The 27,994-nt window shown below is 46.8% G+C and overlaps 1 protein-coding gene, 2 non-coding genes and 1 pseudogene across 3 annotated transcripts; 2 read left to right on the top strand and 2 right to left on the bottom strand.

Moving 5' to 3' along the window:
- The first annotated feature begins 203 nt into the window (after window positions 1–203).
- LOC147823854 (dihydrolipoyllysine-residue succinyltransferase component of 2-oxoglutarate dehydrogenase complex, mitochondrial pseudogene) lies at window positions 204–9,645 on the top strand (annotated as a pseudogene).
- A 4,647-nt stretch (window positions 9,646–14,292) lies between these two features.
- On the top strand, window positions 14,293–14,426 carry LOC147823853 (small nucleolar RNA SNORA1). The gene has a single exon (XR_015443324.1). It is a non-coding gene; the product is annotated as a small nucleolar RNA SNORA1 (small nucleolar RNA).
- Window positions 14,427–17,512: 3,086 nt separating this feature from the next.
- On the bottom strand, window positions 17,513–17,588 carry LOC147823852 (small nucleolar RNA U83B). The gene has a single exon (XR_015443326.1). It is a non-coding gene; the product is annotated as a small nucleolar RNA U83B (small nucleolar RNA).
- Window positions 17,589–18,917: 1,329 nt separating this feature from the next.
- On the bottom strand, window positions 18,918–27,524 carry Serpinf2 (serpin family F member 2). Its single transcript, XM_004857146.4, has 10 exons — window positions 27,368–27,524; window positions 26,094–26,160; window positions 25,870–25,908; window positions 25,702–25,764; window positions 25,230–25,431; window positions 24,595–24,738; window positions 24,257–24,460; window positions 23,692–23,834; window positions 20,712–20,916; window positions 18,918–20,074 (listed from the first exon to the last, which is right to left on the bottom strand). The coding sequence occupies exons 2-10, from the start codon at window positions 26,154–26,156 to the stop codon at window positions 19,662–19,664; spliced, it is 1,476 nt and encodes a 491-aa protein (XP_004857203.2). The 5' UTR covers window positions 26,157–26,160; window positions 27,368–27,524; the 3' UTR covers window positions 18,918–19,661.
- Between the last annotated feature and the right edge of the window lie 470 nt (window positions 27,525–27,994).

Below are 27,994 nucleotides of genomic sequence, written 5' to 3'. Positions count from 1 at the left end.
CCTCTAAATGTAATAACAGCTTGTATTGCTGCTTGTCTCTCATTAGAAGTCAATGTTTGATTTAAGAGTAGCATTGCACCTTTCCAGTCTAGTTCATAGTTCTGAGTAAGTCCTCTAAAGACCTCAATGTACTTATCAGGGTTGTTTGAAAGTTTTCCTAGATCTTGTTTGATCTGTTTAAGGCCACTGAGAGAAAAGGATACATGGACATGGGTATGGCTGAATTCACCATTTACCTCCTGTAAGGGATATTGTCCTTGAGGAGTTTGAACAAATTCAGCTAAGAATGGATATAGCCCTGTAGAGGCTTCAGTTAGAGCTGGCTTAGAAGTCTTATCCTTAGGACCTGAAGAGGTGTGGGAAATTAGACATAAGGATTGAGCCCCAGTTGACTTCCCTGTGGACATGAAGGAGCGAATAGCAAGCTGATCCTCCTTTAGCAAGATGATGGCATGCTGGCACATTACACATTCCACAGAAGAAATCAGCGAAAGCTGAGATCTAGTTTAAAGAAATACTTACCTTGTTACACTTTGCAAATAATGAGAAACAAATGAATTTTCCATTAACCTAATTGCTTAGCCCCTTGCCTAAGTTGAATAAAAGCAAGATGAGCCAGATGCTTAGGGGTCTTTGTCTACTAGAGGCAAGAGCCCCCTGGCTTCTCTTTCAAAATTATCTCTGTAGGGCAGGGGATTTAGCTCAGTGGTTCTGTTGCCTGCCTCGCAAGCACAAGGTACCGAGCCCCCTCCCAAACTCAAAATTATCTCTGTGTCTTGTCTTTGATCTCCATTAGCCCCCTTCAGTTTGGCATTCCTAGCAGGCTGGTTTCCTGCACAGGGGAAACTTCAGGCTCAATAATAGTGGTTGTGGCTTTGATTAAAGTTGCCTTGGAAACCTTGTCATCAGGGTCCAAAGGGTCAGGGTCCAAAGGATGAGGAAGAGTAGCCTCAGGCTCAGTGATAGTAGATACATCTAACTGTTCCTTTGTGTCCAGAGGTGACTGGTTTTCCTGTGGCTTACATTTACACTTTGAACACAAATAGGAATTCACTCTTAATGTGAAAAAAGTCTGAACATAGGGTAATTCTGAGCATTTTTCCTCTTTCTTACATTTTGATTCTAGGGCCAGGGATTTAGCTCAGTGGTTCTGGCGGCTGCCTCGAAAGCGCAAGGTCCTGAGTTTTATTCTAATTGGAAATAGCATCACAATCAGTACTTCCCTCTGCATTCCATTTTGGCTCTACAGGGTAGACAGGCCATGCATGGGTGCAGAAAATACTAAACCTCTCTTTCTGAATATATGAGAGTTGAACATTTTCCAATACTTAAGACTACATTCCAAAGTAGTAAGAGAGTTTGATGTTGAGTTTCCCATCTGAAATACAAGAGAAAGAATTGGCATTCCTTTAATTTCTACTTGATTTTTTTATCCTCAAAACCTCCCCCTGAGGTGACCTGCTCCTGAGCAGGTGGTTGCTATCTGGAGAGGGACTGGAAGACAGGTTGGGTTGGACTATCCATCCTTACCAACTCATGCTCTTATCTTTCTTGGAAGCTCATACTCCTAATTCTAGCAGGTTTTTTTAAAAGTGCAAGGTATAATTGATTCCAGCTATAACAGTTTTGTTTAAAGAAGGAAGCATTGCTAACAAAACCAATAATCAAGAGATCTAAACCACTGCTTTCCAATTGTTTGAAAGAGAGTGAGGACAAATTGATAGTGATTGGAGCACGCCTCCCAGCCTGCAAAAGAAATCATCTCTAGAGACAGATAGAGTCAAGTTATCTGTATAATCACCTAAGCAATTTTCGTTAGCAGCAAGACAAGGCTAACTTTTATTCAGAATCCATCCTAAATTTCTGTCTCTGAAGCTCACAGGTTAAACTTATATCCATCCCCTAGCAACCACAATTCACATTTTAGTAAAGGCACATTTATCAGTTTCCTACATGCACATGAAAGAAGAGAAAGGCTGACTAAAATCCCTTTTTTATTCTATTCGGTATATACAAGGCACAAGTGTAAATAGCTAGCTGATAGCTGTTCTCCTCCACGAAAGGCAAACAGTTGTTGCAAGATGCCTCAGCCTGACTTCTTGGAAGGAGAGGTAGATTAGCTACAAGGTGGTTTAGCTAATCAAGGAGTTTAAAGTTAACTCTCAGTGAGTTGGAGAAAAACATAGGGGGGTTTTCTAACTTACTAGCAGAGAGAAAAGTCCAAATTTGTAGCTTAACTCTTAATGGAGGCTTAAGAGAGGGCTCTAACAGTGTTGAGTCTGATCACTCTGGAACAGAGGATACCAGAAGATCACTGAGTTACCTTTCACCTCACTGAAGAGTGCAGGTAGGGATGATGGATAAGTGAAGATTTTTCTGCTGGTTATGCAGTTGGGCTGTCAGGACCCAGCTTTCACTGAGGAACCTTTGGTTATCTGCCAGAGAGTTGTCCTGGTCATGGTGCCTCAGTTGTCCTCTCAGCTTTCACTGGTTCTATGTAACCAGAGATTTGTCTCCAGAAAGGAACCCAGCTGCCTGTCTGGTCAACATTCCATTAACTTCAGTGGGGATTGGCCAAAAGGTGTTGGAGAAACCTGTCCTCTGCTTGAAGAGTGGCAGAAGCTCTGAGAGCATTTAACTAGCTGGCAGAGTAATCACTGTTTATTAGAGTTCTATAAGGGACAGGTAAAAGCCTGAGCTAGGCCTGTGGATTTAGTTCAGTGGCCTGCCTTGCAAGCACAAGGTCCTGAGTTCGATCCGTGATACAAAAAAAAAAAAGCCTGCGCTATCTTCATCTAAGATGACCTCCCTGTCTTTGATGTTAACAAAGGCTCATTTCTATGGGCTCAACTTAAAGGTTCTTAGGAGAAGAAGGTTGGAACACTTCAGGGTTTCTTTGTCTCTAATCTTACATGCCTCAAAAAACAAAAAAGGAACATGCAAAGTAGCAGAGAAAGATCAGAAATAAGATCAGAAAAAGGAAGTCTCAGGCTGGGGATTTAGCTCAGTGGCACCAAGCCTGCCTTGAAAGCCCAAGGTCCTGAGTTTGATCCCTGTACTGGGGGAAAAAAAGGAAGTCTTTTCTTCTCATGCTCACAGTGAGTTATGGAGACAACTTGCTCATGAGTCATCACCCTCAACCTGGAAAGGCAAGAATGGGGAATCTCAAGAATTCAGATTGCCTCCTCACCAGCAAAAGATCAGACCAGAAAGGAAACTGAGGCAGAACAGGTTGCCCTAGGTGTTCAGCCATTTGCTCGCTGCCTTCCAGAAGGGGAACTGCCCTCTAGGGAGACATTCCTGCCTGGGGTCTCCTTATGTCAGGGACCAAGTTACGCTAATAGCAGGAAGATTGTCATTGACAACAGTAGTATCTTCAGTGTTCACTACTTCAGAACCACAGCTATGTGCAAGGATGATGTGATTATAGTCAATATCCCAGCGTTTGCTGAATCTATCACAGAGAGAGATGTCAGGTGGGAGAAAGCCGTTTGGGACGCAGTTGCAGAAGATGAAGTGGTCTGTGAGATTGAAATGAATAAGACATCTGTGCAGGTTCCATCACCAGCAAATGGTGTGATTGAAGCTCTTTTGGTACCTGATGGAGGAAAAGTCAAAGGAGGCACTCCTCTCTTCACACTCAGCAAAACTGGTGCTGCTCCTTCTAAGGCCAAAGCCAGCTGAAGCACCTACTGCAGCCCCCTACAGTATCAGCAGTTCCTCCTCCCCCTGCAGCCTCCATACCTACTCAGATGGCACTAGTGTCCTTGCTCTCATAGCCTCCTTCTAGCAGACTGGTTAAAACCACTGGAGTTAAACCCATAGCTGCAGCTCCATTAAGTGATCCAGGAGCTGGCAGAGGTCTGTGTTCAGAATATTGGAAAAAAATAAACAGGATGGGGCAGTGAATTGCTCAGTGTCTAAAAGAGGCCCAGAATACATGTGCAATGCTGACTACTTTCAATGAGATTGACATGAGTAACATCCAGGAAATGAGAGCTTGGCACAAAGATGGTTTCCTAAAAAAACATAACCTCAAACTAGGCTTCATGTTGGCATTTGTGGAGGCCTCAGCCTTTGCCTTGCAGGAGTAGCCTGTTGTAAATGCAGTGACTGATGATGCAACCAAATAGGTGGTGTATAGGGATTACATTAACATCAGTGTTGCAATGGCTACTCTACACGGTCTGGTGGTTCCCATTATCAGGAAAGTGGAAACTGTGAATTGTGCAGATATTGAATGAACCATAAGTGAACTGGGAGAGAAGGCCTGAAAGAATGAACTTACCATTGAAAATGTGGATGGGAGCCGGGGATTTAGCTCAGTGGTTCTGCCGCCTGCCTCGCAAGCGCAAGGTCAATCCCCAGTACCAAAAAAAAGAAAAGAAAATATGGATGGTAGTACTTTCACTATTAGCAATGGAGGGGCCAGGGATTTAGCTCAGTGGTTCCACTGCCTGCCGCACAAGCACAAGGTCCCAAGTTCGATCCCCGGTACCAAAAAAAAAACCCAAACAAACTATTAGCAATAGTTTGGCTTGTTCTTTGAAACACCCACCACCAACTCCCCCTCAGTCCACCATCCTCAGCGTGCATGTCATTTTTGACAGGCCAGTGGCTGTGGGGGACAAGGTGGAGGTGCAGCCTATAATGTCTGTGGCAATGACCTATCATCACCAGCTGATTGATGGCAGAGAGGCTGTGACTTTCCTCCGCAAAATCAAAGCAGCAGTAGAGGATCCCAGAGTCCTCCTCCTGGACCTTTAGGATAAGGCCATACACCCTACAAATCAATCATGCAGGAACTGAAAACCAGACTTTTCCCTGTCGCCCATGAGTCCCAGGTTAGCCTGATGACAGGCAGGCACATGCTATTGGCCTCAAGCCAGGAAGCCAGGGCATTATGTAACCAGCAATCATAGGTCTTCTTTTGTTATCCCTGCCAGGTTCTTTCACTCTTATATCCTCTCTTGCCTTCGAATATCTTATTTGCTTAGGCTTGAGAGAGAGAACCTTAATGGATGCTCATTAATTTTCCTGCTTTTCTTTGATTAGCCCTCTGCAACGATGATTTTGCTTCTCCCCATTGCCAGTATGCCATAGGGAAACCACTGGGGACCATGTGACAGTTTCCATCTTCGGAAAGTGTTTTCTAGAGATGTCTAGGGAGGGTAATGTGCCTCTCAAGCTCAGAGCAGCATCTTTCCTAGTTATACACATTCTCACTTGATGCCACCTGTGTGGAGGTATTGAACACAGGCAAAGAGGTACTGCTTTGGCTGGGGATTTAGCTCAGTGGTTCTGCCACCTGCCTCGAAAGTCCCAAGGTCCTGAGTTTGATCACCGGTACCAAAAAAAGGGGTGCTGCTTTGCTTCTTAAATGGCACCATCATTTTCAGTTGTCAGTGACTTCAAGATGCCTCTTCTACCTCTTCCAGGAAGCACAGGCCAGGGGAACTAGGGCTGGAGTGGGGTGCTTAGTGAGAGGAAAGGGCAGTGTTCCTGGGAGGTCATATTGTAATCACAAATGGAAGCAGAACCCAGGCCTGCCCTCATACTCATATCCATGGCTCACACCAGGAAGACATTTTGGCATACTCATACGTAACTGTGGTCACACCAACCCTTTCTGGGCTGCTAGGAGCCATTCTAGTACATTACATTGTTCATGTTTAGAGCAGATGCTAGCACATCATGGCAGTGGGGAAGAGCCTGATCACAGTGATGTTGAGAGTCTGGGAGGGGAGGCATCCTGTGATCAGCTCAGATTGACTCGAGCTTCTAAGTTCAAGTTAGTTTAACCATGTGGACCTAGATGTCATTCTCTTTCTCCCCATGTGGCCTGCAAGGAAGTGAGGCCTTGGCTCTTCCCCTGCAGGACACAGGTCTAGGGGAGGATGGAATGTGGTGGGGACCCAAGGTGTCAATGCCTGGTGGTGAAGTGGCTGATGTCATCTCAGGTGCTGCACTTTGGGTCTGGGCAGTAATTGGAATTCCTTAGAGCATGGTTGAATATAAGCATCATGTCATGAAAGCTGCTAGGCTTTATGGCTTTGTGTCTACTGCATCTAGGCCTGAGACTGCTGGCACTTGACATGGAGCCATTGGTGCAGTGGCCTTTTTAATCTTGAACCAAGAGGCAAGGCTGGGGGAAGGGGTGGGGGAAGTGCCAGTACTGAGTGCCTGCAGCATCTGCTCCTCTGTCTTCACCATGCAAAACTTGTAACTAAAATATTTAAAGAAACTGATTTTGAATGAAAATTAAAGGGCAAATATTCTAAAAAAAAAAGGAAATGGCTGCCAACCTGTTGCCTTTTAACTGCCAGATGGAGTCCCGTGATTTATTAATAGGCATGTATATTTCCTAAATATGAACTAGATTTCTTTAAAAGACCCATTTCATAGCATTTCATATCAAAGTCCATTAGGGGACATTCTAACATTATTTTTCCCTAGTGTTGCTGCCTAAGATAACAAACCACAACAGTCAAAGAGGTCAGACAGTGAACACTAGTAAGTTCAGCAACTAAGTCCAAATACAGCATGTACAAAACAGGAATAAAATGTCTCATCAAAGAAACATCATAATTTTCCCATGTTTTCAACTTAAATTTACCATCATTTTAACAAAAGACAATGCATAAAAGAGAAGCAAGTCATAAAAATTCAAGGCATAAGCAATTGACAATCAAGGATGACAATTTTTGATTATCTAATCCAGAATCTATGAAACAAAAGCAAACTCTTATCTTTTTCCAATTAATCAGTGGGCCCTCCAAAATGGTCTAGGGATGATATAGGGGAAATAGATGTAACTTCCAACCTGCTAGATGTCTGATACACTGAGTTCATGTTTCCCCAAATCAAAGCATGAATCCTAAGGAACAACAAAGGTTAGGAGTGGGAAATATTTATTGAAGGATAGGCACCTCCAGCCTGAGAAGGACAGGAAGGCACCCAGAAAGTGGGTTGCCTCAGACTTCACTTACAGGTGAGGCTTTATAGAGCAAAGTCACAAGATGGGTATGAAATCACGAGGTGGGTACAAGGTGGAACAAAACTGTGATCAACCAATTAGATTACAAGCATGGTCACTTAGGTAATATTGATCCAATGGGGAAGCAAGTCATATAGCAAGTGTACATGGAAAGAGCAAGGACCTTTCCTGGAAGAGATAGGTCAGGAGGTCTTGGTCGCTCACCCAAAGTGACTAATGCCTATTTAGAATAACAGTCATTATTGTTCATCCCTTGAGGTAGTATGTAGGTGTAGTCATTTCATCTTTATCTTGAGGCCTGCCCTTCAATGAATGCACCTCCAATTGTAATGTGTTCTTCATTTCCTCTTTTTTTTTTCCAGTACCAGGTATCAAACTCAAGACCTTGCGCTTGCCAGGCAGGTGTGGCACCACTGAGCTACATCCCTGGCCCTGATTTCCTGGAGGGCCTAGCCCTGTCTGACTGCCTATAATATTTCTAACTAACTTAGCTGTCTATGCTACTATTATGGTTTAAAAGAAATACAGCTGAGCATGATGGCTCATGCCTGTAATTCCAGCATTCTAGGAGGCTGAGGCAGGAGGAATGTGAATTCAAGCTCAGCCTGAGCATTGTAGTGACTTAGAGAGACCTCTTTCTCAAAAATAAAAGAAATTTAAAAGGGCCATAGATGCAGCTCAGTGCAAAGGGGAAATATGGCAGCAAGATGGTGCATGCTTGTAATCCCAATGATTCACAAGGCTGAGGCAGAAGGGTCATAAATTCAAGGCCACCTTGGTCCACTTAGCTAGATTCTGTCTCAAAATAAACAATAATAGAGCTGGGAATGTAACTCAATGAAAGAGTAAAGAATGGCCCTGGGATTTTTCCCTATTAGTGCGGAAAAAAAAAAAAGCAAATACAAGTCAGGCCAAGCAGCACACATCTGTAATCTCAACATTCTGGGATCCTGTAACAGGAAGATCTGAAATTCATCCCACTCTTGGCAAATGAGCAATTTAGCAAGGCCTTGTCTCAAAATATAAAATAGAAGAACAGAGGATGTATCTCAGTGTAAGGGCATGGGGTTCAATCCCCAATACCAAAAATAAAAAAAACGCATGTACAATAAGCAAAATTTTAAATATTTTAGAAGTAAAGGTATATGAGTCCCTTTGTGATTTTTGTGTATTTTTTAAATAACACACCAAAAGAAACACAAATTAGAAATAATAGACAAGGGCTGGGAAATTTAGCTCAGTAGTTCCACCGCCTGCCTCGCAAGTGCAAGGACCTGAGTTCAATCTCTGGTACCAAAAAAAAAGAAAGAAAGAAAAAGAAATAATAGATAAATGTGTTGTGAAAATTAAAAACTTGTTTTATGAAAAGATGCCATAAGACACAGAAAAAAGACAAGTCTCTCACTGGAAGAAAATATCAGTAGCACAGATAACTGACAAAAAGATTACTAACTATAACATAAAGAGTACTGTATAAATCAGGCTAGGGATTTACCTCAGTGGTTCCACCTTCTGCCTTGAAAGCGCAAGGTCCCAAGTTTGATCCCCGATACAAAAAAAAAATTAAAAAATTTAAAAAACGTACTATAGATCAATGAGAAAATAAAAAACAATTTGACAGAAAAATAGGCCCAGGTAATTTACAGTAGAAGAATCTCAAGTGGCCAATAAACTAATGAAAGATGTTTTAGCAGAGTGTGATGGCACACACCTGTAATCCCAGCTACTCCAGAGGCTGAGACAGGAAGCTCACAAGTCCAGGGCCAATCTGGGCAACTTAGTGAGACCTTATCTCAAAAAATAAAAATAAAAAGGTCCGAGTGTGGTGGCGCATGGTTGTAATCCCAGCACTCAGGAGGCTGAGGCAGGAGGATCGCTGTGAGTTTGAGGCCAGACTGAACTACACAGCGAGACCCTATCTCAAAAAGCAAAACAAATAAATAAATAAAAAGGGTGTGATGTAGCTCAGTGGTACAGCATTTGCCCTCAGTTCAATCCCCTAGTACTGTCACATACACAAAATTTATCCTCACTGATTATCAGGGAAATGCAAATTAAAACCATAGTACTGCCAATCAACTTAGGTGGAATTCGTGAACCAGCCAAGTGCCACTCTGCTAGCAGTCCTACGTCACCCCATGGCACCGGGTAATGCTGGATGACAACAGTTGACACAGCCTGCTGCTGGCCACTGCTGCTGCTGGCCGTCACCATCCGATGCCAGCTTGTGCTGGACCTCATAGGCCAACTGGGTGCTGGTCTTCGTCGGCTGCTCATGTCTGGGGCTCTTGTGTTAACAGCTCTGAGTGTGTATTGCTCTTTCTCTGGAAACAACTGCTCTGTCCAGCCACTCAGGATAAAATCCCAAATAGATTTACGGTACTGTTGGAGCCCACACTACCTGAGAAATAAATCACGAGCAGGTTTACGGGAACACCAGAGTGAGTCTTCATTTTAACAGGACCAGGGCTGCAGGCTGGTGAATGCTGCTTATCTAACAGTGGCAGGCCTGTTACAGTGAGGGGCAAGGAGGAAAGCTTGCTGTGAATATTGGGTATGCAAATGAGGGGCCCAGATCCCTCCCTTCCTGATCTTAGCCACTCCAAGGTGCTCCTCCCTTCTTCAAAAAGGCAACAGGATCACGTGAAGTGGCGGGAGTGTGGGAGGGGCACATTCCTGTTTGGCTGCAATGGTGCTTTGATAGCCAAAGAGGACACTGCTAGATAGTCAGGGAGGACCCTGGAGCAAACTGTCCCAGTCTATTTGTGTGCAATGGCGAGCAAAGGGACACGAAGGGGAGGGGCAGACAGCTACTGGCCAAGCCACAGCCCCCTCCAGCCCACAGGGGGAAAGTGAGATGGTAAGGCACTTCTCATCTGTCTCATTTCCCCCTGAGAGATTTCCTCCTCCTTAATCTTAAAGGGAGCTGAAATGCTAAAGTCCGTCTTCTGTAACTGCTTCCGCGGTAATCTGGGACAATTGACCCTGCCTACTGGAGGATTAAGAATCTCTTGCTGACTGCTCCAGTGATATGTGGAGCTCTGGCTCCTTCTTTGGAGATTCTGGTTGGAAGGATGGCATCATCGTCATCAGCTTAACTTGGAATTTCTTTAGTCTGGAAGATACGAACTTTACAAGAGTTCAAAGATACAGGTAGCATAATTACACTATACTAATGGATAATAGTGGAGCCTCCTTTCAGCTGGTACCATCACAGCTGACCCTCTGCAAAGCAAGCATCACCTTCTCCAAGTGTTTCTGGTCTAGAAATTACCTTCAAGATTGCTTCTGGCCTTCTTCATAGGTCCAAGCTATTACCAATAGCCCCTATATATCTCTATATTGAGATCTTTCACCACCATCCTCTGTAGCTGGGCCATATTCCATTGGAGCAAAAACTCAACCTCAGATACCTCAATGTCCATGCCCCAGAGGATTTTCTTTTCTTTCTTTCTTTCTTTCTCGCTCTCTTTTTTTTTTTTTTTTTTTTTTGCAATACTGGGGATTGAACTCAGGACCTTTCGTTTGCGAGGCAGATGCTGTGCCTCTGAGCTAACTCCCCAGACTAGGATTTTCTATCCAGAGAAAAATTGTCTCTCTAGACATTTAAAGTGTTCATAACTACCTCACCCAATCCATAAATCACCAGTAGCTACTATAAGCCCTAGTGACCCTTAGATTGGAGCCAGCCTGTCAGCAGCCACTTCCATTTTTATTGTCCTTATAAAAGGTACACACAGTAGTTGTGTGCAGGCTTGGAAACACATTCAGTCTAGATACCTTCCTGAATATGAATAGCAGTCCATTAGCAGGTCCAGAGTATGAGCACCTCAAAATCAAACTTTCCTTATCTGCCAATGCCATCTGTTCACTGGCTATAAGACATCTTCTGCACCAAAAGTGAGAACTGGGGAACAGGGTTAGAGTGAGGACAGAATATTTGACTCCCTCCTCGATGCCTATGGGACTGTAGAAATCAAAGCTGAAATGGCCTTTGGAGACAACCCAGTGCTCATGAATGGAAAACTGATCAGAAGACTGATAGCTGTGCATAGAGAACGATGTATAATATTCACTCCCAGTTGCCATCCTTCAAAAGAGCAGCAACTGTAATTTGGAACAAGGCTATATTTCAAGTCCTGATTGATGGCAGCAGGAGAAAATCTTATCCTTATCCTGATGGCAGGAGTTATAATCCTGGATTATGTGACCCTACACTCCATGATCCTATGGATACATACAAGGGCATTACCCAAAACTGAGTAACAGGTTTCACCCCTGCAAAAACCTCACCAGGTATAGAGTTGGCAGTTCCCACAGTGTGCGCTCACACCCAGTTTCTATCTGGCAGCAATACTGCTTTGTTCAACCAAGACAGAGAAAGTGAGCTCCATGAGACTGCAATCCCTCTTTCCCCTTGGACAGCTAGAGGTCAACCTTTCAGCCTGTTCCTACTTGTCATGTACATCTTCCCAAGCACCAGGACTTCCAGCAGTGAGACACCCAGTATGCTTTAGTGCTGCCACTCCCCTCCAAAGTACTGCTGTCCTCACCAGCATTTCAAATCACTTCTCAGAGGCCTTTTGAAAGCATACTCACACTGACTCAGGATCAGCAGAAGGGAGAGCTTAAATGGCCAATGCCCCAGATATTAGGAGGAAGTCACAAAAACTTGAGGCACGATTCCAAACTCTGTTGTTGACCTTGGTAGAAGAGGCCTTCATGGCCTATAATAACCAGAACCAGGCAGAAAGGACAAAGAAGGATAAGAGGTTAGAGAAAAAGATGCAGCTTTAGACTGTTCTTATTCAACCATCACCTCAGGGTAACGCACAAGCCTCTCCAAAACTTACTCATCAGGGATTGGGCAGAAACCAGTGTGCATATTGTCAAAAAGAGGGCAATAACTTGCAACATTATTTCCCAAGGCAAAAAAAAAAAAATCCTTTTAATGGTTAGAGAGGGTCAGTTGTTTAAATTAGCTCATGTCAGTGTTGTATTTATGGTTTCCCAATAAAACAACCTTTAGGAAAAGGAAAATTAAGGAGGATGACATCTCTCAGTGGGGAAATCAGACAGAGAAGTGCCTGACTCTCATTTTTACCCCTGCCAGGTGGAGGGGTGTGGCTTGACCAGCAGAGGTCTGCTCTTCTCCCTTGATTTCCTTTGCTCCCCCATTCCCAATGGACTGGGACAGTTTGCTTCTGTGTCTTCCTGGCTATCAAAGCACCATTCTCCACTCCAACACGAGTGCAGCCAGACAGGAAGCGTGGTGCCCCTCCCACACTCCCGCCACTTCACGTGATCCTGTTGCCTTTTTGAAGAAGGGAGGAGCACCTTGGAGTGGCTAAGATCAGGAAGGGAGGGATCTGGGCCCCTCATTTGCATGCCCAATATTCACAGCAAGCTTTCCTCCTTGCCCCTCACTGTAACAGGCCTGCCACTGTTAGATAAGCAGCATTCACCAGCCTGCAGCCCTGGTCCTGTTAAAATGAAGACTCACTCTGGTGTTCCCGTAAACCTGCTCGTGATTTATTTCTCAGGTAGTGTGGGCTCCAACAGTACCGTAAATCTATTTGGGATTTTATCCTGAGTGGCTGGACAGAGCAGTTGTTTCCAGAGAAAGAGCAATACACACTCAGAGCTGTTAACACAAGAGCCCCAGACATGAGCAGCCGACGAAGACCAGCACCCAGTTGGCCTATGAGGTCCAGCACAAGCTGGCATCGGATGGTGACGGCCAGCAGCAGCAGTGGCCAGCAGCAGGCTGTGTCAACTGTTGTCATCCAGCATTACCCGGTGCCATGGGGTGACGTAGGACTGCTAGCAGAGTGGCACTTGGCTGGTTCACGAATTCCACCTAAATTGATTGGCAGCACTATGGTTTTAATTTGCATTTCCCTGATAATCAGTGAGGATAAATTTTGTGTATGTGACAGTACTAGGGGATTGAACTGAGGGCAAATGCTGTACCACTGAGCTACATCACACCCTTTTTATTTATTTATTTGTTTTGCTTTTTGAGATAGAGTCTCGCTATGTAGTTCAGTCTGGCCTCAAACTCACAGCGATCCTCCTGCCTCAGCCTCCTGAGTGCTGGGATTACAACCATGCGCCACCACACTCGGACCTTTTTATTTTTATTTTTTGAGATAAGGTCTCACTAAGTTGCCCAGATTGGCCCTGGACTTGTGAGCTTCCTGTCTCAGCCTCTGGAGTAGCTGGGATTACAGGTGTGTGCCATCACACTCTGCTAAAACATCTTTCATTAGTTTATTGGCCACTTGAGATTCTTCTACTGTAAATTACCTGGGCCTATTTTTCTGTCAAATTGTTTTTTATTTTCTCATTTATCTATAGTACTTTTTATGTTATAGTTAGTAATCTTTTTGTCAGTTATCTGTGCTACCGATATTTTCTTCTAGTGAGAGGCTTATCTTTTCTCTGTGTCTCATGGTATCTTTTCATAAAAACAAGTTTTAATTTTCGCATCACATTTGTCAATCTTTTCTAATTTGTGTTTCTTTTGGTGTCTTGTTTAAAAAAAGAAAACCCACCAGCCAAGCGTGATGGTGCATGCCTGTAATCCCAGCACTTGCGAGGCCAAACCAGGAGGATCAACTCCAAATTGGAGGCCAGCCTGGGTTACATAGTGATTTCAATGCCAACCTGAACTCCATAGCAAGACACTGTCTCCAAAAAAAGTACATAAATAAATTAATTAAATAAAATAGTTAAAATTTTGCCTATTATATATGTGCAATCTGGCAATAAATGCCAAAATTGTGCATAACCATATGTAGCAGCCCAGGAAGTTAAAGATAGACAAACTCAAGCTGAATGTGGTGGTGTATATTTATAATTTCAGCACTTGGGAGGCTCAGGCAGAAGGATCATGAGTTCAAAGCCAGCCTTGGTCTACATAGCAAAACACTGTCTCAAAAACAAAACAAAAAAAGATGGACATACTCAAACTTACAACTTAGCAATTCCTGGGGATGCAAGCTAAAAAGATTCCTGGCGCTGCAGCTTTGTGATAGAGCACTTGCCTTAACATGCTAAAGGCCATGAGTTAGATTCCCAGCACTAGGGAAAAAAAAAAAGGAACCTTCCTATTATGGTTTATATCTAGACATCCCCCAAGAGCATCTGGCACTTACTCACAGGTGCAACTTTTGGAAGAAGTATGCACAAGAATGTTACAGCAGCATTGTTTGCTGTGCCAAAAACTGGAAGGCCCCTCAGTTTCCATCAATAGGAGACTAGATAGAGTGGAAAAGTCAAATGATGTCCAAAGCCTCATTCTAGATTAGAATGGGTGCTGTCAGTTGGTGTCCCAAATTGGTCAATGTGTCTAAAATTGAGACATAGGTCGGGCTTCCATCACAGTAAACCTACTGCTGTGGTGACAATGAGACCTGTAACATTTTGCTCAAGAATAATGAAAAATGTTGACTTTCACTATTAGAAATGAATGATGAAGGAATAATACAGAATCTAGATCATGTGCCATGATACCAATATTATGTATGATTCAAACTCTAGGCTCCTAAAGTGTAAATTGCTGGAAGAATTTTGGATATAAGATCCCAGGAATTTTGAAGTTGCCATTGTTTGTCCATAATTCAAATGGCGAAAAAAGAATTGTGTGCAAATAGGATGACTGAATTAAGCATCAGTTCTTTTTTTTTTTTTAAGCATCAGTTCTTTTAAAAAGGGCTATCTTGAAGACAAAGACCCTCATTAAAGTGAACTTAATGAGTATTGAAGGAATTACATGTGAAATTCCTTAAATAAAAATTTATTTAATTTTTTAAAAAAGTCTAATGGTGTTAACAGCTACTGTTGCTCTCTAATACCAGCTCCACCTGGAGTTCCAGCCAAAGGAAAAGGACAGTAAGTAAACAGGGCTCAAGTTAATGGCAATAAAACACCCAGGAAGCAACTGGCTACCAAAGTCACTGGCAAGAGTGTGCCCTCTACTGGGAAGGCGAAGAAACCTCATCACAGGCCCACTACTGTGATACTCAGCGAAATTAGATATTACCAGAAGTCCACTGAACTAGGCTAAGCGTGGTTGCAGCACAGGCCTGTAATCCCAGCAGCACTCTCAACTCTGAGAGGCTGAGGAAGGAGGGTGGAAAGTTCGAGCCTAACCCTGGCAACTTAGTGACATTTTTCCTCCCACTGTTCTGGGATAGAACCCAGGGCCTCACACAAACTAGGCAAGTGCTCTACCACTACCCCACATTCTGCCTGGAATATTTGAAGACACCAACTTGTGTGCTATCCATGCCAAACTGTCGCAATTATGCCAGAAGACACCCAGCACATCTCTACATCATATATGTGGAGAACATGTATAAGAATCCACAATGATGGGAAATACTTATTTCTCAAAAAAAAAAATCTCTTCTTCCTATTATTGATAGCTTTTGATCTTAGATATTTTCCTTTCAGGCTCAAAAGATGCCTAAGTAAGCTGAGTGTGATGTTCCACACCTTTAGTCCCAGCTACTTAGGTGGCCGAGGCAGCAGGATCACTTGAGCCCAGGAATTTGAGACCAGCCTGGGCAACATAGCCCCCTACTCAAAAACAAAATAAAAATATCAATTAAGTTTAAAAAGAGTGGAAAAGTTTACAACCATGAAAGACAATGAAATGAAGCCACATATGTCAACACAGATTTGTCTTACGATGTGGAGTAATACAAGTCACAGGAGAATAGAAACGAGCAGTTTAATACATTTATGTAAAGTTTTAAAACATTCAAACCAGCTGACCACAGTGGTACACACCTGTAATCCCAGCTACTTGAAAGGGGGATCACAAATTTATGGCAAGCCTGGGCAGCTTATCAAGACCATCTCAAAATAAAATAAAGGGCTAGGGATATAGCTCGGTGGTAGAGTACTTGTCTAATTTTGTATATACAAACCTCTGTGTTCCTTCAGGAGCACTTCCCAGCCTTCAAACAGCTGGAGATGTAGCTCAGGGAGAAGGTCCTGAGTTCGCTTCCTAGTACCACCAAAAATCAATGAATAAAAGACACCGGGCCGGGGATTTAGCCCAGTGGTGCTAACCTAGGAATTTCAGTGATGAACCCTGTCATCCTTGATTCTTTCCTTTCTCTCATCTCCCCACGTGATCTATCCAAGAATTCTATGACACTGATCTGCAAATGACATGTGGATCCTGTTTCCCCATTTCCACAGCAAGCACGCTGGGCCAACCAACCTCAGACTCCTGTCTGCTAATTAGTCTTCCTACTCCCACCTTCATTCCCTCCAGTCTGTGCTCTGCTCAGCCAAGTGAGCTTCCCAGAGTCTAACTCAGATCATGGTACCCCGCAATTAAAAGTATTCCACAGCAAAGGAATCATTGCCATCAGCAGTAACACAAATGAATCTCATGAACACAAGGTTGAACGAAAGAAGCCAGACAGACACCAGAGAGTACAGACTATATGAATCCTTTCTATGAAGTTCAAAACCAGGAAACACTGGGCCAGGGATTTAGCTCAGTGGTTCTGGCACCTGCCTTGCAAGCGGAAGGACCTGAGTTTGATCCCCAGTACCAAAAAACAGGAAACACTCACCAGTATCACCAGAAGGCTCAAGAGTGAGGTCTTGTTCTGGGTGCTGGTTGCACAAGAGTATTTGGTTCATGAAAATTGTAATTAAGCTTATGTATAGCTATGATTATGTACTTTGCATTTTTGTCAGTAGTGGGGATTGAACCCAGGGATTTCACAATGAGCTACATCCCCTCCCTTTATTATTTTGAGACAAGTTCATGCTAAGTTGCACCAGCTGGACTCGAACTTGTTATCCTTATGCATTAGCCTCCCAGAATGCTAGGAGTATCAGCATGGACCACTGTGCCAAGCTTGTATGTTACATCTTAACTAAAAATTTTATTTTATTTTATTTTATTTTTTGGTACCGGGGATCAAACCCGGGACCTTGCACTTGCAAGGCAGGCGGCAGAAACACTGAGCTAAATCCCTGGCCCTTAACTAAAAATTTTAAAGCAAAACAACCTTATTCAGTTTCCCTTTGTACTAAGACTAGAGCTCAAACCCCTTGCTCCAGCGGCCTACAAGGATTCGTGTGATCTAACTCCAGACCAGCTCTGTAGTGCTCTTTCCGTTATTCTCTCTGGCTGGGTCACGTTCACCTTCTGTCTTCTTCTCCAATGATGCAAGCCCTTTTCTGCCCCAGGATCTTTGTCTGGATATCATTTCTTCCTGAATATTTTCCTTGTCTTTCTAAATGGTCAGGTCTTTATACCATCCATCTCCCAGCACCGATGTTACCTTGAATAGATTTCTCCCAGTTACACAGTATCACAAAACCTTTTGAATAGCTTTTATGGCATTTCTCATTCTGTTTACTGTTTTGTTTTTGTTTTTTGGTACCAGGGTTCAAACTCAGGACCTTGTGCTCTCGAGAGAGGTGGTGGTACCACTGAGTTAAATCCCCAGCCCTGTTTACTGTATTTTGTTTTGTTTTCCTCTTGGAAGGAAGGTAACAAGGAATGATTCGGGCTCTGTGTCTAGGGTATTCTAGGGCCTCATCACTGAACTTGATCTTATGTTTTTGTTTATTATCTGGACCACTCCACCACCAACTTCAGGCCCCAAAGGAAAGGGACCTTGTCTCTTGTGTATTGCCACATCCCCAGATATTTTTGTCCTGGGCACACAGAAGGTGCTCAGTAAGGACCTACGGGGAAAAGGATGCAGTTAAGGCAGCCAGACCAGTGGCAGAGAAGCAATGGTGGTGCCCTAGGGAGTAGGAGCTGGGCACTGGGAACTGAACTAGAAAGGAAGAGAGAGTCCAGAAAAACTCAGGGGGTAAAGCTGAGTTGGTTGACTAAGTTAACCTCTGGTGACTTCCAGGCCTTTTCCCAAAATAAAAACCACAGTCCTCACCATGGTCCAGAGCCCTGTGTGATCTGTCCCTTCCTGTGCTCTGCCTGCCTCTACCTCCTCCTTGTCCCCCTCTCCAGCCCCACCTCCTCGCTGCTTGAACTTCTGAGCTCTTCCCACCTCCAGACCTCTGCATTTGCTATTCCCCTGCCAGGAGCTCCCTCCTGAGACTTCTGTGTGCCCTCCCTCACCTCCCTAAGCCCCTGCTCCTCAAGGAGGCCTTTTCTCTCCACTCTGGGCTCTGCCTGCTTTATTTTCTACCACTCTTCTTCTGGAAGCTCCTCCTCTGACATACCGTGCACTTCTTTGGTTCATTTACTCCCCACCTCCTCACTGCTAGCTTCTAAGCAGCACAATTCCATGCCAGGTCTCTCTGACCCAAAGCACATGCTCTTAGGCTCCAGGACACCTGGACATGCTGCCTGGACACCCTGTACTCAGACAAGAGCCCAGCAGGGAGATGCCCCCACCCACAGATGCCCTGGAACTCCCCACCCACAAGGACACCCGGGCTACTCCCAGCTCCTGGGCTCTCACAGAGGAAGTTGTCAATTCTAGGCCAAGGTACCCCCATTTGCATCCCCCAAATCCTCTAGCTCTGACAGCCTCCAGCTATCAGCCTGCTGCCACCTCCCCCCTCAACAAGCTGGCAGGCGCCAGCTCCTGGCAAAGGGGCCAGTGTGTAATTAGAAACTTTGCAAGCTCCCTAATTACCAGTTCTTCTCAAAAACTGGGAGGCTGGTGCTATTCTGAGCCTATGCTGAGCCGTCCTTGTTGCTGGCTGCCTGAGGCATGTAGAGAGGAAAAGGCAGAGAGCAGGGCCAGACTGGTGTGGAAGTGGCCCTGGAGAGGGCTGGCACGTGGCCAGAGACCAAACGTGGCACAGAGAAGGCTCAGGGCTGTCTGCTCTGTAGCCACCTCCCCATCTCCCCTCCACCGCCACCTGCTTCCACCCACGCCCAGAACTATGACATTGAACCAGCCAGGCCCATTCAATCTTTATTCAGGTAGCATAAAAATCACTATAAAAACTTTACAAAAGAGCCTCAGGGAGCTAATGGGGCCCTTCCCTGCCTCGCTCTCTGAGCTTCTGGCCACAGGAGGGAGACAGGAAAGAGGAAGGATGGAGTCCTGGCAGTGTTAGCATCTCTAAGGACCTGTGAGGAGACTGGGGTGGCAAGGTATAAGAAGTGGGCTAGAGGCTGGCAGATTATGCCACCTTCCACCTACAGAAAGGGGCACAAGGGCCCATGAGGGGCAGAGGCTGGCAGGATGATGTCTGATCCTAGGGAACTGCCCTGCCTCCCAAGCTATCACCATACCTCCCTTCTCCCCAGCCAAGGTGTTCAGAGACATCTCCAAAGGCAGCATCTGGCTCTTGTGCTTATAAACATGGAGGTGTCCCAGCTGATTTAAGGACTGACTGACTTGACTACCTCCTGACAAAACTGGATGGACAGCTGCCCTACCACCCAGACTCTAGAAAGGATATCCTTTGAGCCCCTTTGGAAGAAATGAAGAGGGATCCTGCCAACAATTCCCCTACGCCTGCTCTCCTCCCTGCCCACCCCACCCCAGACATCCCAGGAAAAGCTGGAAGAGAACAGATCTTCTTGCCTCTCCCTGTCTGCCCATGGGCCCTGCCCCTGATCCCACGAAGCTGGTTAGAAAGTCACGAGTTGAAAGGATGATCCGGGTGGGGGACTCAGGATTCTGGTAGTCACAGCCCCTCACTTGGGGCTGATAAACTGGAAGTAATCCTCCTCTGAGGGGGGCGTAAGTTTTAAGTCAGGGCTGAAGGACTTGTCCTCATAGGGGAAGCCTTTCTGATTGTAGATCAAGTCCTTGGTGTCCGGGGAATCCTGCTGCTCCTGGAGCTGGGGCTGTGCGCTAGGGTTGGGGTTCCTCACACTGCCCACAAAGAGGGGCAGGCCTGTCGTGTCCTCAAGGATGAAGAAGAGGAAGGGGCGGTTCACACTGAAGGAGGAGAGGGACATGCGGGACATGGCCGTGCTGGTGGCCGCGGCTGCCTCCACACCGACCTCGCTGAGCTCCAAGGTGGACTGATGCTGCACGCTGGACACCACCAGGCCCTGGTCAGAGATCCCTCGAAGGTCTGGGGCCAGGAAAAGCTCCTGGAGGCCTGGCCAGGACAGCAGATGCCTGGTCAGCACTCCCTTCTGCCCCGCAGGCTTGCTGGCATCCTGGCCAGGGAGTACCTCAAACCCAGCCTTCTACTTGACTTCTGGTTAACCTTTATATCTGTTTAAATGTCACTTCCTCTAGGAAGCTTTCCCTGGATTAAGTACCTCTTTGATATTCTCCGCAGTTTGCTACAGAAAAACCCTCTGTCTGATCACTTAGGCTGAATTGTTAAGTATTGATTCCTCCGGTGCCCACCCCACTAAATTGTGCCTAATACAATGCCTGGAAGAGAAAAGTTGCTTAGCAAATGGCTGCTAGGAAGATGTGCCACTATAATAGTGCAACGTTCCAGCTTCTCCTTCTTCCCCTTGCAGGACAGCCAATGAGGCTCACATGCCATGCTGGGCTCTCTACCCAGGATTCTTTGCAGTGTTTTGTCTCAGGGAGCAGAATAGGTTCCACCTCCCCTGGATTGTCCAGCTCATTCCAAAACAGAGACTCCAGAGGTTATCAAACCCTCTTACCCTCTCTCAGGCTCAGAAAAGGCCAGGACACAGAGCCAGCTGTGACTCAGTCTCTCCCAATACACACTGCTCAGCCCCACCCAAGGGTTGTCCCATGCACAGCCTCCTTACCCAGCTGGCTGAGGGTGGCTACCAGGTCCAGCTGGTGTTTCAGATGCAGCTTAGGCAGCCGGACCTTGGTGGGCCTCTCTCGCAGTGAGGGCTGGTTCAGGGTGTCCCAGCTCAGGTTGGCCAGTACCTGAGATACATTCCACTTAAAGTGAGTGGGCACCATGACCACAAAACTCATGTTGTTCTTAAAGGGGAAATGAGCCACCTGCAGATAAGGGAAAGAGACAGCATGAGGACCAGAAAGCATCCAAACCTAGCTGGGGTCTGAACTAGGTACAGTACTTCTGAGATGGATGGACTTGGATTCAAGTCTATCCCAATCAGGTCTGTGCTTGACCACACTGACCCTTCACTTCTTCACCTGTGAGTGATACCATCTGCCCCACTCCAGGTTGACAGGCAACCAAATTCAATCATGCTTTTGAAGCAGCAAATAAATATATGAAAAAATGTTCATCACTGGTCATTCGAGAGATGCAGATGAAAACAACACTGAGATTCCACGTCACCCCACAAAGAATGGCTATCAAGAAATCAACCAATAACAAATGCTGGTGGGGGTGTGAAGAGAAAGGAACCCTTCTCCATTGTTGGTGGGAGTGCAGACTGGTGAAAACCACTGTGGAAATCAGTATGGAGATACCTCGAAGAACTAGAACTACAGGTCCCATTTGACCCAGCTATTTCCCTGCTGGGTATCTTCCCCAAAGAATTGAAAGAATCATACCACAGCGATATATGTGCACCCATGTTTATAGCGGCACAGTTTGTAACAGTGAAAGCTTGGAAACAGCCCAAGTGTCCATCACCTGGAAACTGGATAAAGAAGATGTGGTTTTTTTATAAACTAGAGTACTACTCGGCTGTAAAGAACGAGAAACTAGGGACATTTATAGCTAAATGGATGCATATTGAGGCCATACTCTTAAGTGAAATAAATAGGACACACCTGTGTAAGTACCAAATAGTTTCTCTAGTGTGAGAAACTGAAAGTGTAAATAAGGGTTAAAATGATTAAAACAAATAATTGATAATTTTAAAGCAGAAGAAAAGGTCCAAATAGGGATGGTGGGAGGGGAAGGGGAAAGGAAAGAAGGGAAAGGAAAAATTATGAGAAAGAAAAAAAAATGGAAATGAATCTATGTAAATAGGGAAGGGCTCACAGGTAATGGGGAAAAAATAAGAACCAAGATACACCATGTACAGGTACGAGCACCCAATGATAAATGTAAATGTACTGTATACCTAAAATGTACCAATAAAAGAATTTAAGAAAAAAAAGTCATGCTTTTGAATCTTCCAGGAGTGTTTGCATTCCCTGGGCTGTGCTCAGTGAATGGAGGGTGTCTCTCTTTTTGCATCTAGCTACCCATGTGAACAGGCTAAGGAATCACTCTGCCTCTGTTTCTCTATGTGTACAATGGATGGGTCACTGGGTTTCAACTAGCATGCTGAGGAGCCATTGCAAAGGGCAGCACCCTCCCTACTCCCTCTTACCCTCATCCAGTGACTTTGCCAGCTGTGTGCATATACTGAGGTAGGGGGTGAGATCTTATCTACAGGGATCCCTACAGCTAAGGAGTATGAAAAACACTAGGCTTGAGTGTCTCTTGCAGCTACAACTCCCTGAGTTCCAGCAAAGCACCTGTGCACAGGTTCCCTGCCAGGGGGAGGGCATCAGGTCTGGTGGCCTGGACCTGTTGCAGAGGGACTGCAGGAGGGGAAGGTCATGAGATGTGGAGATGGAGATAAAGGATGGAGAGAGAGTGGGCAGTACACAGTCTACAGGGAAGAAGCAACAGGAAGAAGAGAACCTGTGGGGAAGTGCGCCAGACCATCATCTTGGGATGAGCTGGAGAGAAGCTGGGACATGGATGCAGAGTGGACTTGCCCTGTCCACAGATCCTGCCAGGCTGCCCAAGTGGCTCCTTCTTGCAGAAGTGATTATGCTCTGGGTCATGATCACCTTTCAAAACCAACCACCACTGCTGTCTCAGCCACAGCTGATTGGCCCAGGAATAAATGCCCAGTCAAAAAGACCACATTCAAGTGAAAAATCAGGCAAGCCATGCCTGAGACAGCTCGGCAGAGAACTCCATCCAGTCAGAATATTCTATGCACAATGCTAAGAAATTTAACACTATTAGATCCTCTCCTCTAAGAAGCACTGGGTGAGAGCTCAGATCAAATCAGGCTTGGGTTGCTGAGATCCTGAATGGCTACATGGCTGCTGAGGTGGTACCTGTGCTGCTTTACAATCCTCATAATAAACCTTTATCACCAGGGCTGCGAGTATAGCTCAGGGGTACAGTGCTTGTCTGGCATGCATGAGGCCCTAGGTTGGATCCCCAGGACCACAAAAAACAGAAAACGGAAGAGATCAACCCTTATCACCAAAGGTCACCTGAGTCTCAACTCAAAGAATTCTCCTTGACCACCCTCTCTAAAATACCTTCCCCCAAACTGGCATGATACTGTGAGCCTGTGAGCCTGTAGTGGGAGACAGGCTGGAGGATCACTTGAGCTCAGGAGTCCAAGGCCAGCCTGGGCAACACAGCAAGACCCCATGTCTAAAAATAAATAAATTAAACACCTTCCACAGTCACTAACAGAGGACCTTTTTCTTTCCTTCATAGTACTTAACCACTGTCTGAAATAATCAAGATTTACGTTTGCTCCTACACTGTGTATCTTCATTCTCAAGGGCAGGGCCTTGGTCCCCCTTGTGCTCCACTAAAAGCCCAGTGCCTAGAACAGTATCTGGCACATAGAAAGTGTCCAATATATTTTCATTGGATGAATGACCCTCAAAGAACCTTGGTCCTCTTGAGTGGGGCCATAGTGGGACCTTTCAGAGCTACCTGCCTCCAAAATGTGACTATAAGGAAGATGGGGCAGCAAGTATATCCCTACGGAGCCTGCCCCTCCTTTTCCCACCTCTCAGCACCCAGGCCCTGCCTGCTGGGCAGCCAAGGGTGACCTGTATCTCAGGCTGCTCCAGCAGGAACCACCGCAGAGGGTACGCATGGGCTTGCATCATGTCCACCGGGACCGTGAACTCCTCATCCAGGTGGAAGGATTCTTGCTGAGTGAGGCTCGGGTCAAACTTGCTCCTCCAGAAACCTGCAGCCAGGGAGAGGGCAGACACTATGTAGACTGGGACCAGCCTCGTTCCCATCCCACCCCAAACCCATTTAAAGGAGGAGAGGTGGAGGCCAAGGTCCCAGGGGAAGCTGTGTTGGGTGGAATCGCTTGGTCGTAGGTCTCTTCCCTGTAGCATTTTTGAAATCTGGGGTTGGATGTTCTCCATTCCCTGCAATGCTCCCAGGAGCCTCCCCTGAGTCTTTTTGGCCCATTTTCTCCCAGGGTGTTCTGTCTTCAACAACCTCATCATGTTCCTGGTCCCCTCCCCACCATACCCAGACCACCCCCTGCCTCATGGCCTGGCCTGAGTTGGAAGCAAGATCCTCAGAAGAAAGCCTGTATAGCCTACAGGGTGAGGGCAGAGCTGCCCGGCAGGGAACATGAGGAGAAGAGGGGCGCACTCTGAAAGTGGATGGCATTGAGGAGAAGCAACACGGTGTTCTCTGGCATCTCTGAAAGGAAATTCTCAATCTTCCCCTCCGTGGCCTCCTTCACCCATTGGTTGATGTTTGCCAGATCATCTTCCTGCCTTCCCATCAGGTTCACGGGCTTTGCGCCAAAGAGCTGTGCTGACTGTTCCAGGAATTCTTCTTTGATGGGAAATCCTGCACACACAGGGTCACAGGGTGTCCCCAGGGCTCAGGGCTCCACAAACGGCTACCAGGGGCCAAGCTCATCTCCCGAACCCTTGGTCCACCACAGATCACCATGTCAGGTGATTCCTGCTGTCAGCACTTACCTTTCTGCAGGTACATTCTGGCAGCCATTCGGAATGTCCCAGGGCCCAGGTTCTGGCAGATGTGGCTTAGCAGATGGGGAAGGCAGGGCCCGAAGTCTGCATGCAGGACCTTTTCCAAGCTCCGTAGTGTTTGGTTCTGAGCCCCTGGAGGGGACCGTGTGGGCTGAGGCCTGGGCTAGGGGTCCTTTCCCACCCTCACTGCCCACTCCAGCCCTCTTGGAGACCCATGACAAGCATGCCAAAGGGACCACATGCTCTCCTCCCACACCTACTGAGTGACAGGACTCCTGGGTTCTACTTTCAACTCTGTTGTGGCCAGGCTGAGTACCGAAACTCATTCAGAATCCCTTCCCTTTATGAACCTCAGCGTCCTGCAGTGAGAACCATAAATCCAAAGGGAGATATTGTAGCTATCAAATTCTAACAAAGAATCACTAGCAGGACTTGTAAATAACATATTCTCAGGTCCAATGCCTGGGAATCTGATTCACTGAGACCTGTAAGGGCCCAGGAATCTGCATTTTTACCAAATGTTCAAATGACCCTGATGGAGGAGCCACTCCTTGGTAACCTCTGGAGCAGACATACTACTGGCATCCCAATTCTGCTGGTCTGGACAGATGACACCACAGTACCTAGTGCCAGGTGAGACAGTGCCAGAGCCACACTCAGGGGCGACAGGATGAGGTTGGGGCTGGTGGACGTTTGGGCCACCACAGAGAACAGGTCAGCACTGAAAGCCATCATGGCCTGGGCAAGTCTGTGGGTCTCCTCTGGGGCTGGGGTGTCTTTGCAGTCTCTTGGGGGCTTCTTCAGAGCAGTGTGGGCACCAGAATCCTACAAGGACAGGTCAGGGGTCAGTAAAGTCAAGAGGTCAGCTCCAGGTTCTATGGTGAATGTCTCTCTATCATATCCTCCTTGCCCAAGGGTGGCAAGCCTTGTCCCAGACCCAAGGGAGAAGGAAGGTCACACTGAGCTCCTTCCCACCCCATTTCTTCCGGTCTCAGCTTCTGCCTCATGGCCACACACCCCAGTTCCCTCACTCTTGCTGACTGACCCTCCTCCCTCTGGCCCTGCCCACTCTTCCCCAGCCCCACCTGGTTGTACCTGGTTGCCCAACTTGAGGAGGACAAGGGGAGACAGCTTCTCCTGGGTCGGCTCACTTACTGACTGCAGAGAGGAGGAAGCCGGTGAAGAGTGACCCTTCCCAGAAGTTCCCCACCTTGTCCAAGCCACAGGCTAGAGCCCTGAGGCCCTCCTGCCTCTTGTACTAACCTCACTGGCCAAGGGCTCCATGGCGCTCACAGGAGAGAGCTGTTAAGAAAGGGGTGAGGATAGAAGGGGGGGGTATCCTCACAGCCAAGCCTTCCTTGGACCTGAGCTCCTCTCCTCTTCCCTCAGCCCCTCTGGCCTCTCCCGCCCCCACTCCCCAACCCTCTTGATCTGTGTCTTATTCAACTTGCTGATCCCATCCCACCCAGTCCTCAGCCCCGCCTCACCACAGAGTAGGGGCCTAGAAGGCAGGACAAGCTGAGCACCAGGATCCCCTGCAGCAGCACCATGTTCCTGTGTCAGGAATAGGATGGCTCAGTGCCCATTTCAAGTTCTCACCCCAGGCAGTGGAATCCTACCCTTGTGTTACTGACACTGCCAGCCTATAGAACTAGGACAGACGCCCAAAACACAGTGGTTCTCTGCCTGAAGGCTGGGATTTCCCTCTGACCTGTTTCCCCCTGGCAGTTTCTAAGTTTCCACATTTCATGCACTGAGGGTATTTTGGTTTATAGGGGGTTGGTAGAAACCTCTTTCTTCTAGGCCTTGCATTGTGAATCAGACCTGGGTTTGAATCCAGGCTCTGCCTTTTAGGGAGAGAACCTTGGGCACTCCCTTAAACCCCTTTAGGCTTTGCTTTATCCTGTAAACTGGTGGCAGAAATTCCTAGGGATTGGGCCACAATTCCATGCAGATGGTGAGGACCAAAATAAGACGTTCTTTGTAAATGCTGAGTACAATGCCTGGCACCCTGACGAGGGCAGGCGTCAGCCTATCTCCCAGCACATACTTCTGGGAAGCCTGCCCTGAGCCTCTCAAAAGGGTTCCCAGCCCACAGCTCCTAGCCAACCTGCTGTCCATCTGCCCAGCCTTTCTCAGGCTGGTCAGGACTTGCCCAAAAGAATAGATAGGATTGTAAGACTCTGAGGTCTCAGCAGGGGTGATGGCATGGTCAGAGAGCTTCCTTGTTGGCCTAGCAGCACAGCCCAGTGAATGAATCTGGCCTCACCACCTTTGGACAAATGACGTACAGGAATAACAGGCCTCACCACCACCACCCCAACTCTGCCCCAGGCTGGTCTGGGGAAGCCAGGCTGGTAGGTAGGGCTGGGCAGGTCTTGATCTAGGAGAGGATAAATCAGCCCTGGCCTTGGCCTCAGTAGTCTCATTCTCCCCACCACCACTACCCGGCCCTAATCTCAGGGCCAACCCTTCTGGAGGATCCATCCATCATCCCTGCCCCACCCCCCATTACACACAAGGGCCCTTGGCGGGGCCCTGATCTCCAACTGGGCATTTGAATCTTCCTAGTAAGAAAAGGCCTCATTTTTCAAGTCTCAGAGGCATTCTTCCTGGTGCCTCTATCTTGGCTCCTCAATACCCTCAGGAGGCTGCGAAATCACAGGCCCCTGAATAAATTCAGCTCAGGCCCCTCAGCCAAGTGGGCAGCTCTCTCCTGCCCTCCAGGCCCAGGAGCAGCCAAGCCACCCCTCCATCCTACCTCTGCTGGCCTCTCGCCGCTGCACACGATGTTCCTCTGGCTCCACTCAGGTGCTCCCCACACTGCCCAGGCTCCAGCCAGCCCAGCCTAGCTCTACCCTCCCACCAGGACCTTTGCTCTCACCCAACCCCTGTTCAGCTTGCTTTCTCTCTGGTAAATATTGACCTCCATATCTGGTTAAACATTGATATGGGGGCTAAGAGCCCCTTTCCCACGAGGGCATCTAATTCTGAGACAGACACACAAAACCTCTATGGATCTGGATCCCACCTGAGCCTGGAAAAAAAGAGGAGACAATTGAAGAGGCTTGGCCTGGCACTACACTGAGCCTTCTGGTGACCCCATAAGATGGGGATTATCCCTGGTCAGTCAGGCTGAGAGAGGCTACGTGACCTGCCCAAGGACACACAGCTGGGCCGTCACACCTAGAGTCCTACTTCCAATGTCCTCTCCTCCTCCAGAGCTGCCTCCCAGCCAAATGCCTCCCCCGACTTACAAGCTCACTATCGGCCTGGGCCAGAAGGCAGGAAGTGGGAAGAGGAGAGATGCTAAAGGATGCAACCCCTCTCAGCATCCCATCTCTTCAGGAGCAATGCTTGGTTATTCTCCCCTAAGGAGAAAGTTCTG

This window comes from Heterocephalus glaber, unplaced genomic scaffold (genome assembly GCF_053883595.1).
Source record: "Heterocephalus glaber isolate CG9 unplaced genomic scaffold, H.glaber_assembly_v1.0 deba00001564, whole genome shotgun sequence".
In the NCBI taxonomy this organism is placed as follows: Eukaryota; Metazoa; Chordata; class Mammalia; order Rodentia; family Bathyergidae; genus Heterocephalus; species Heterocephalus glaber.
Note: the sequence above shows the minus strand (reverse complement) of the source record. Positions and strands in the feature narration are given on the sequence as shown.

Bases quoted from the DNA above. Each gene is read 5' to 3' on its own strand.
- Serpinf2 (XM_004857146.4), bottom strand. From the start codon at position 26,156: ATGGTGCTGCTGCAGGGGATCCTGGTGCTCAGCTTGTCCTGCCTTCTA. The intron at 20,917-23,691 runs GTCACCCTTGGC...CCTTATCTGCAG, and splicing joins TGGAGCAGCCTGAGATACAG to GTGGCTCATTTCCCCTTTAA. The intron at 20,075-20,711 runs GTAAGGAGGCTG...TGTCCTGGCCAG, and splicing joins AGCCACCCTCAGCCAGCTGG to GCCTCCAGGAGCTTTTCCTG.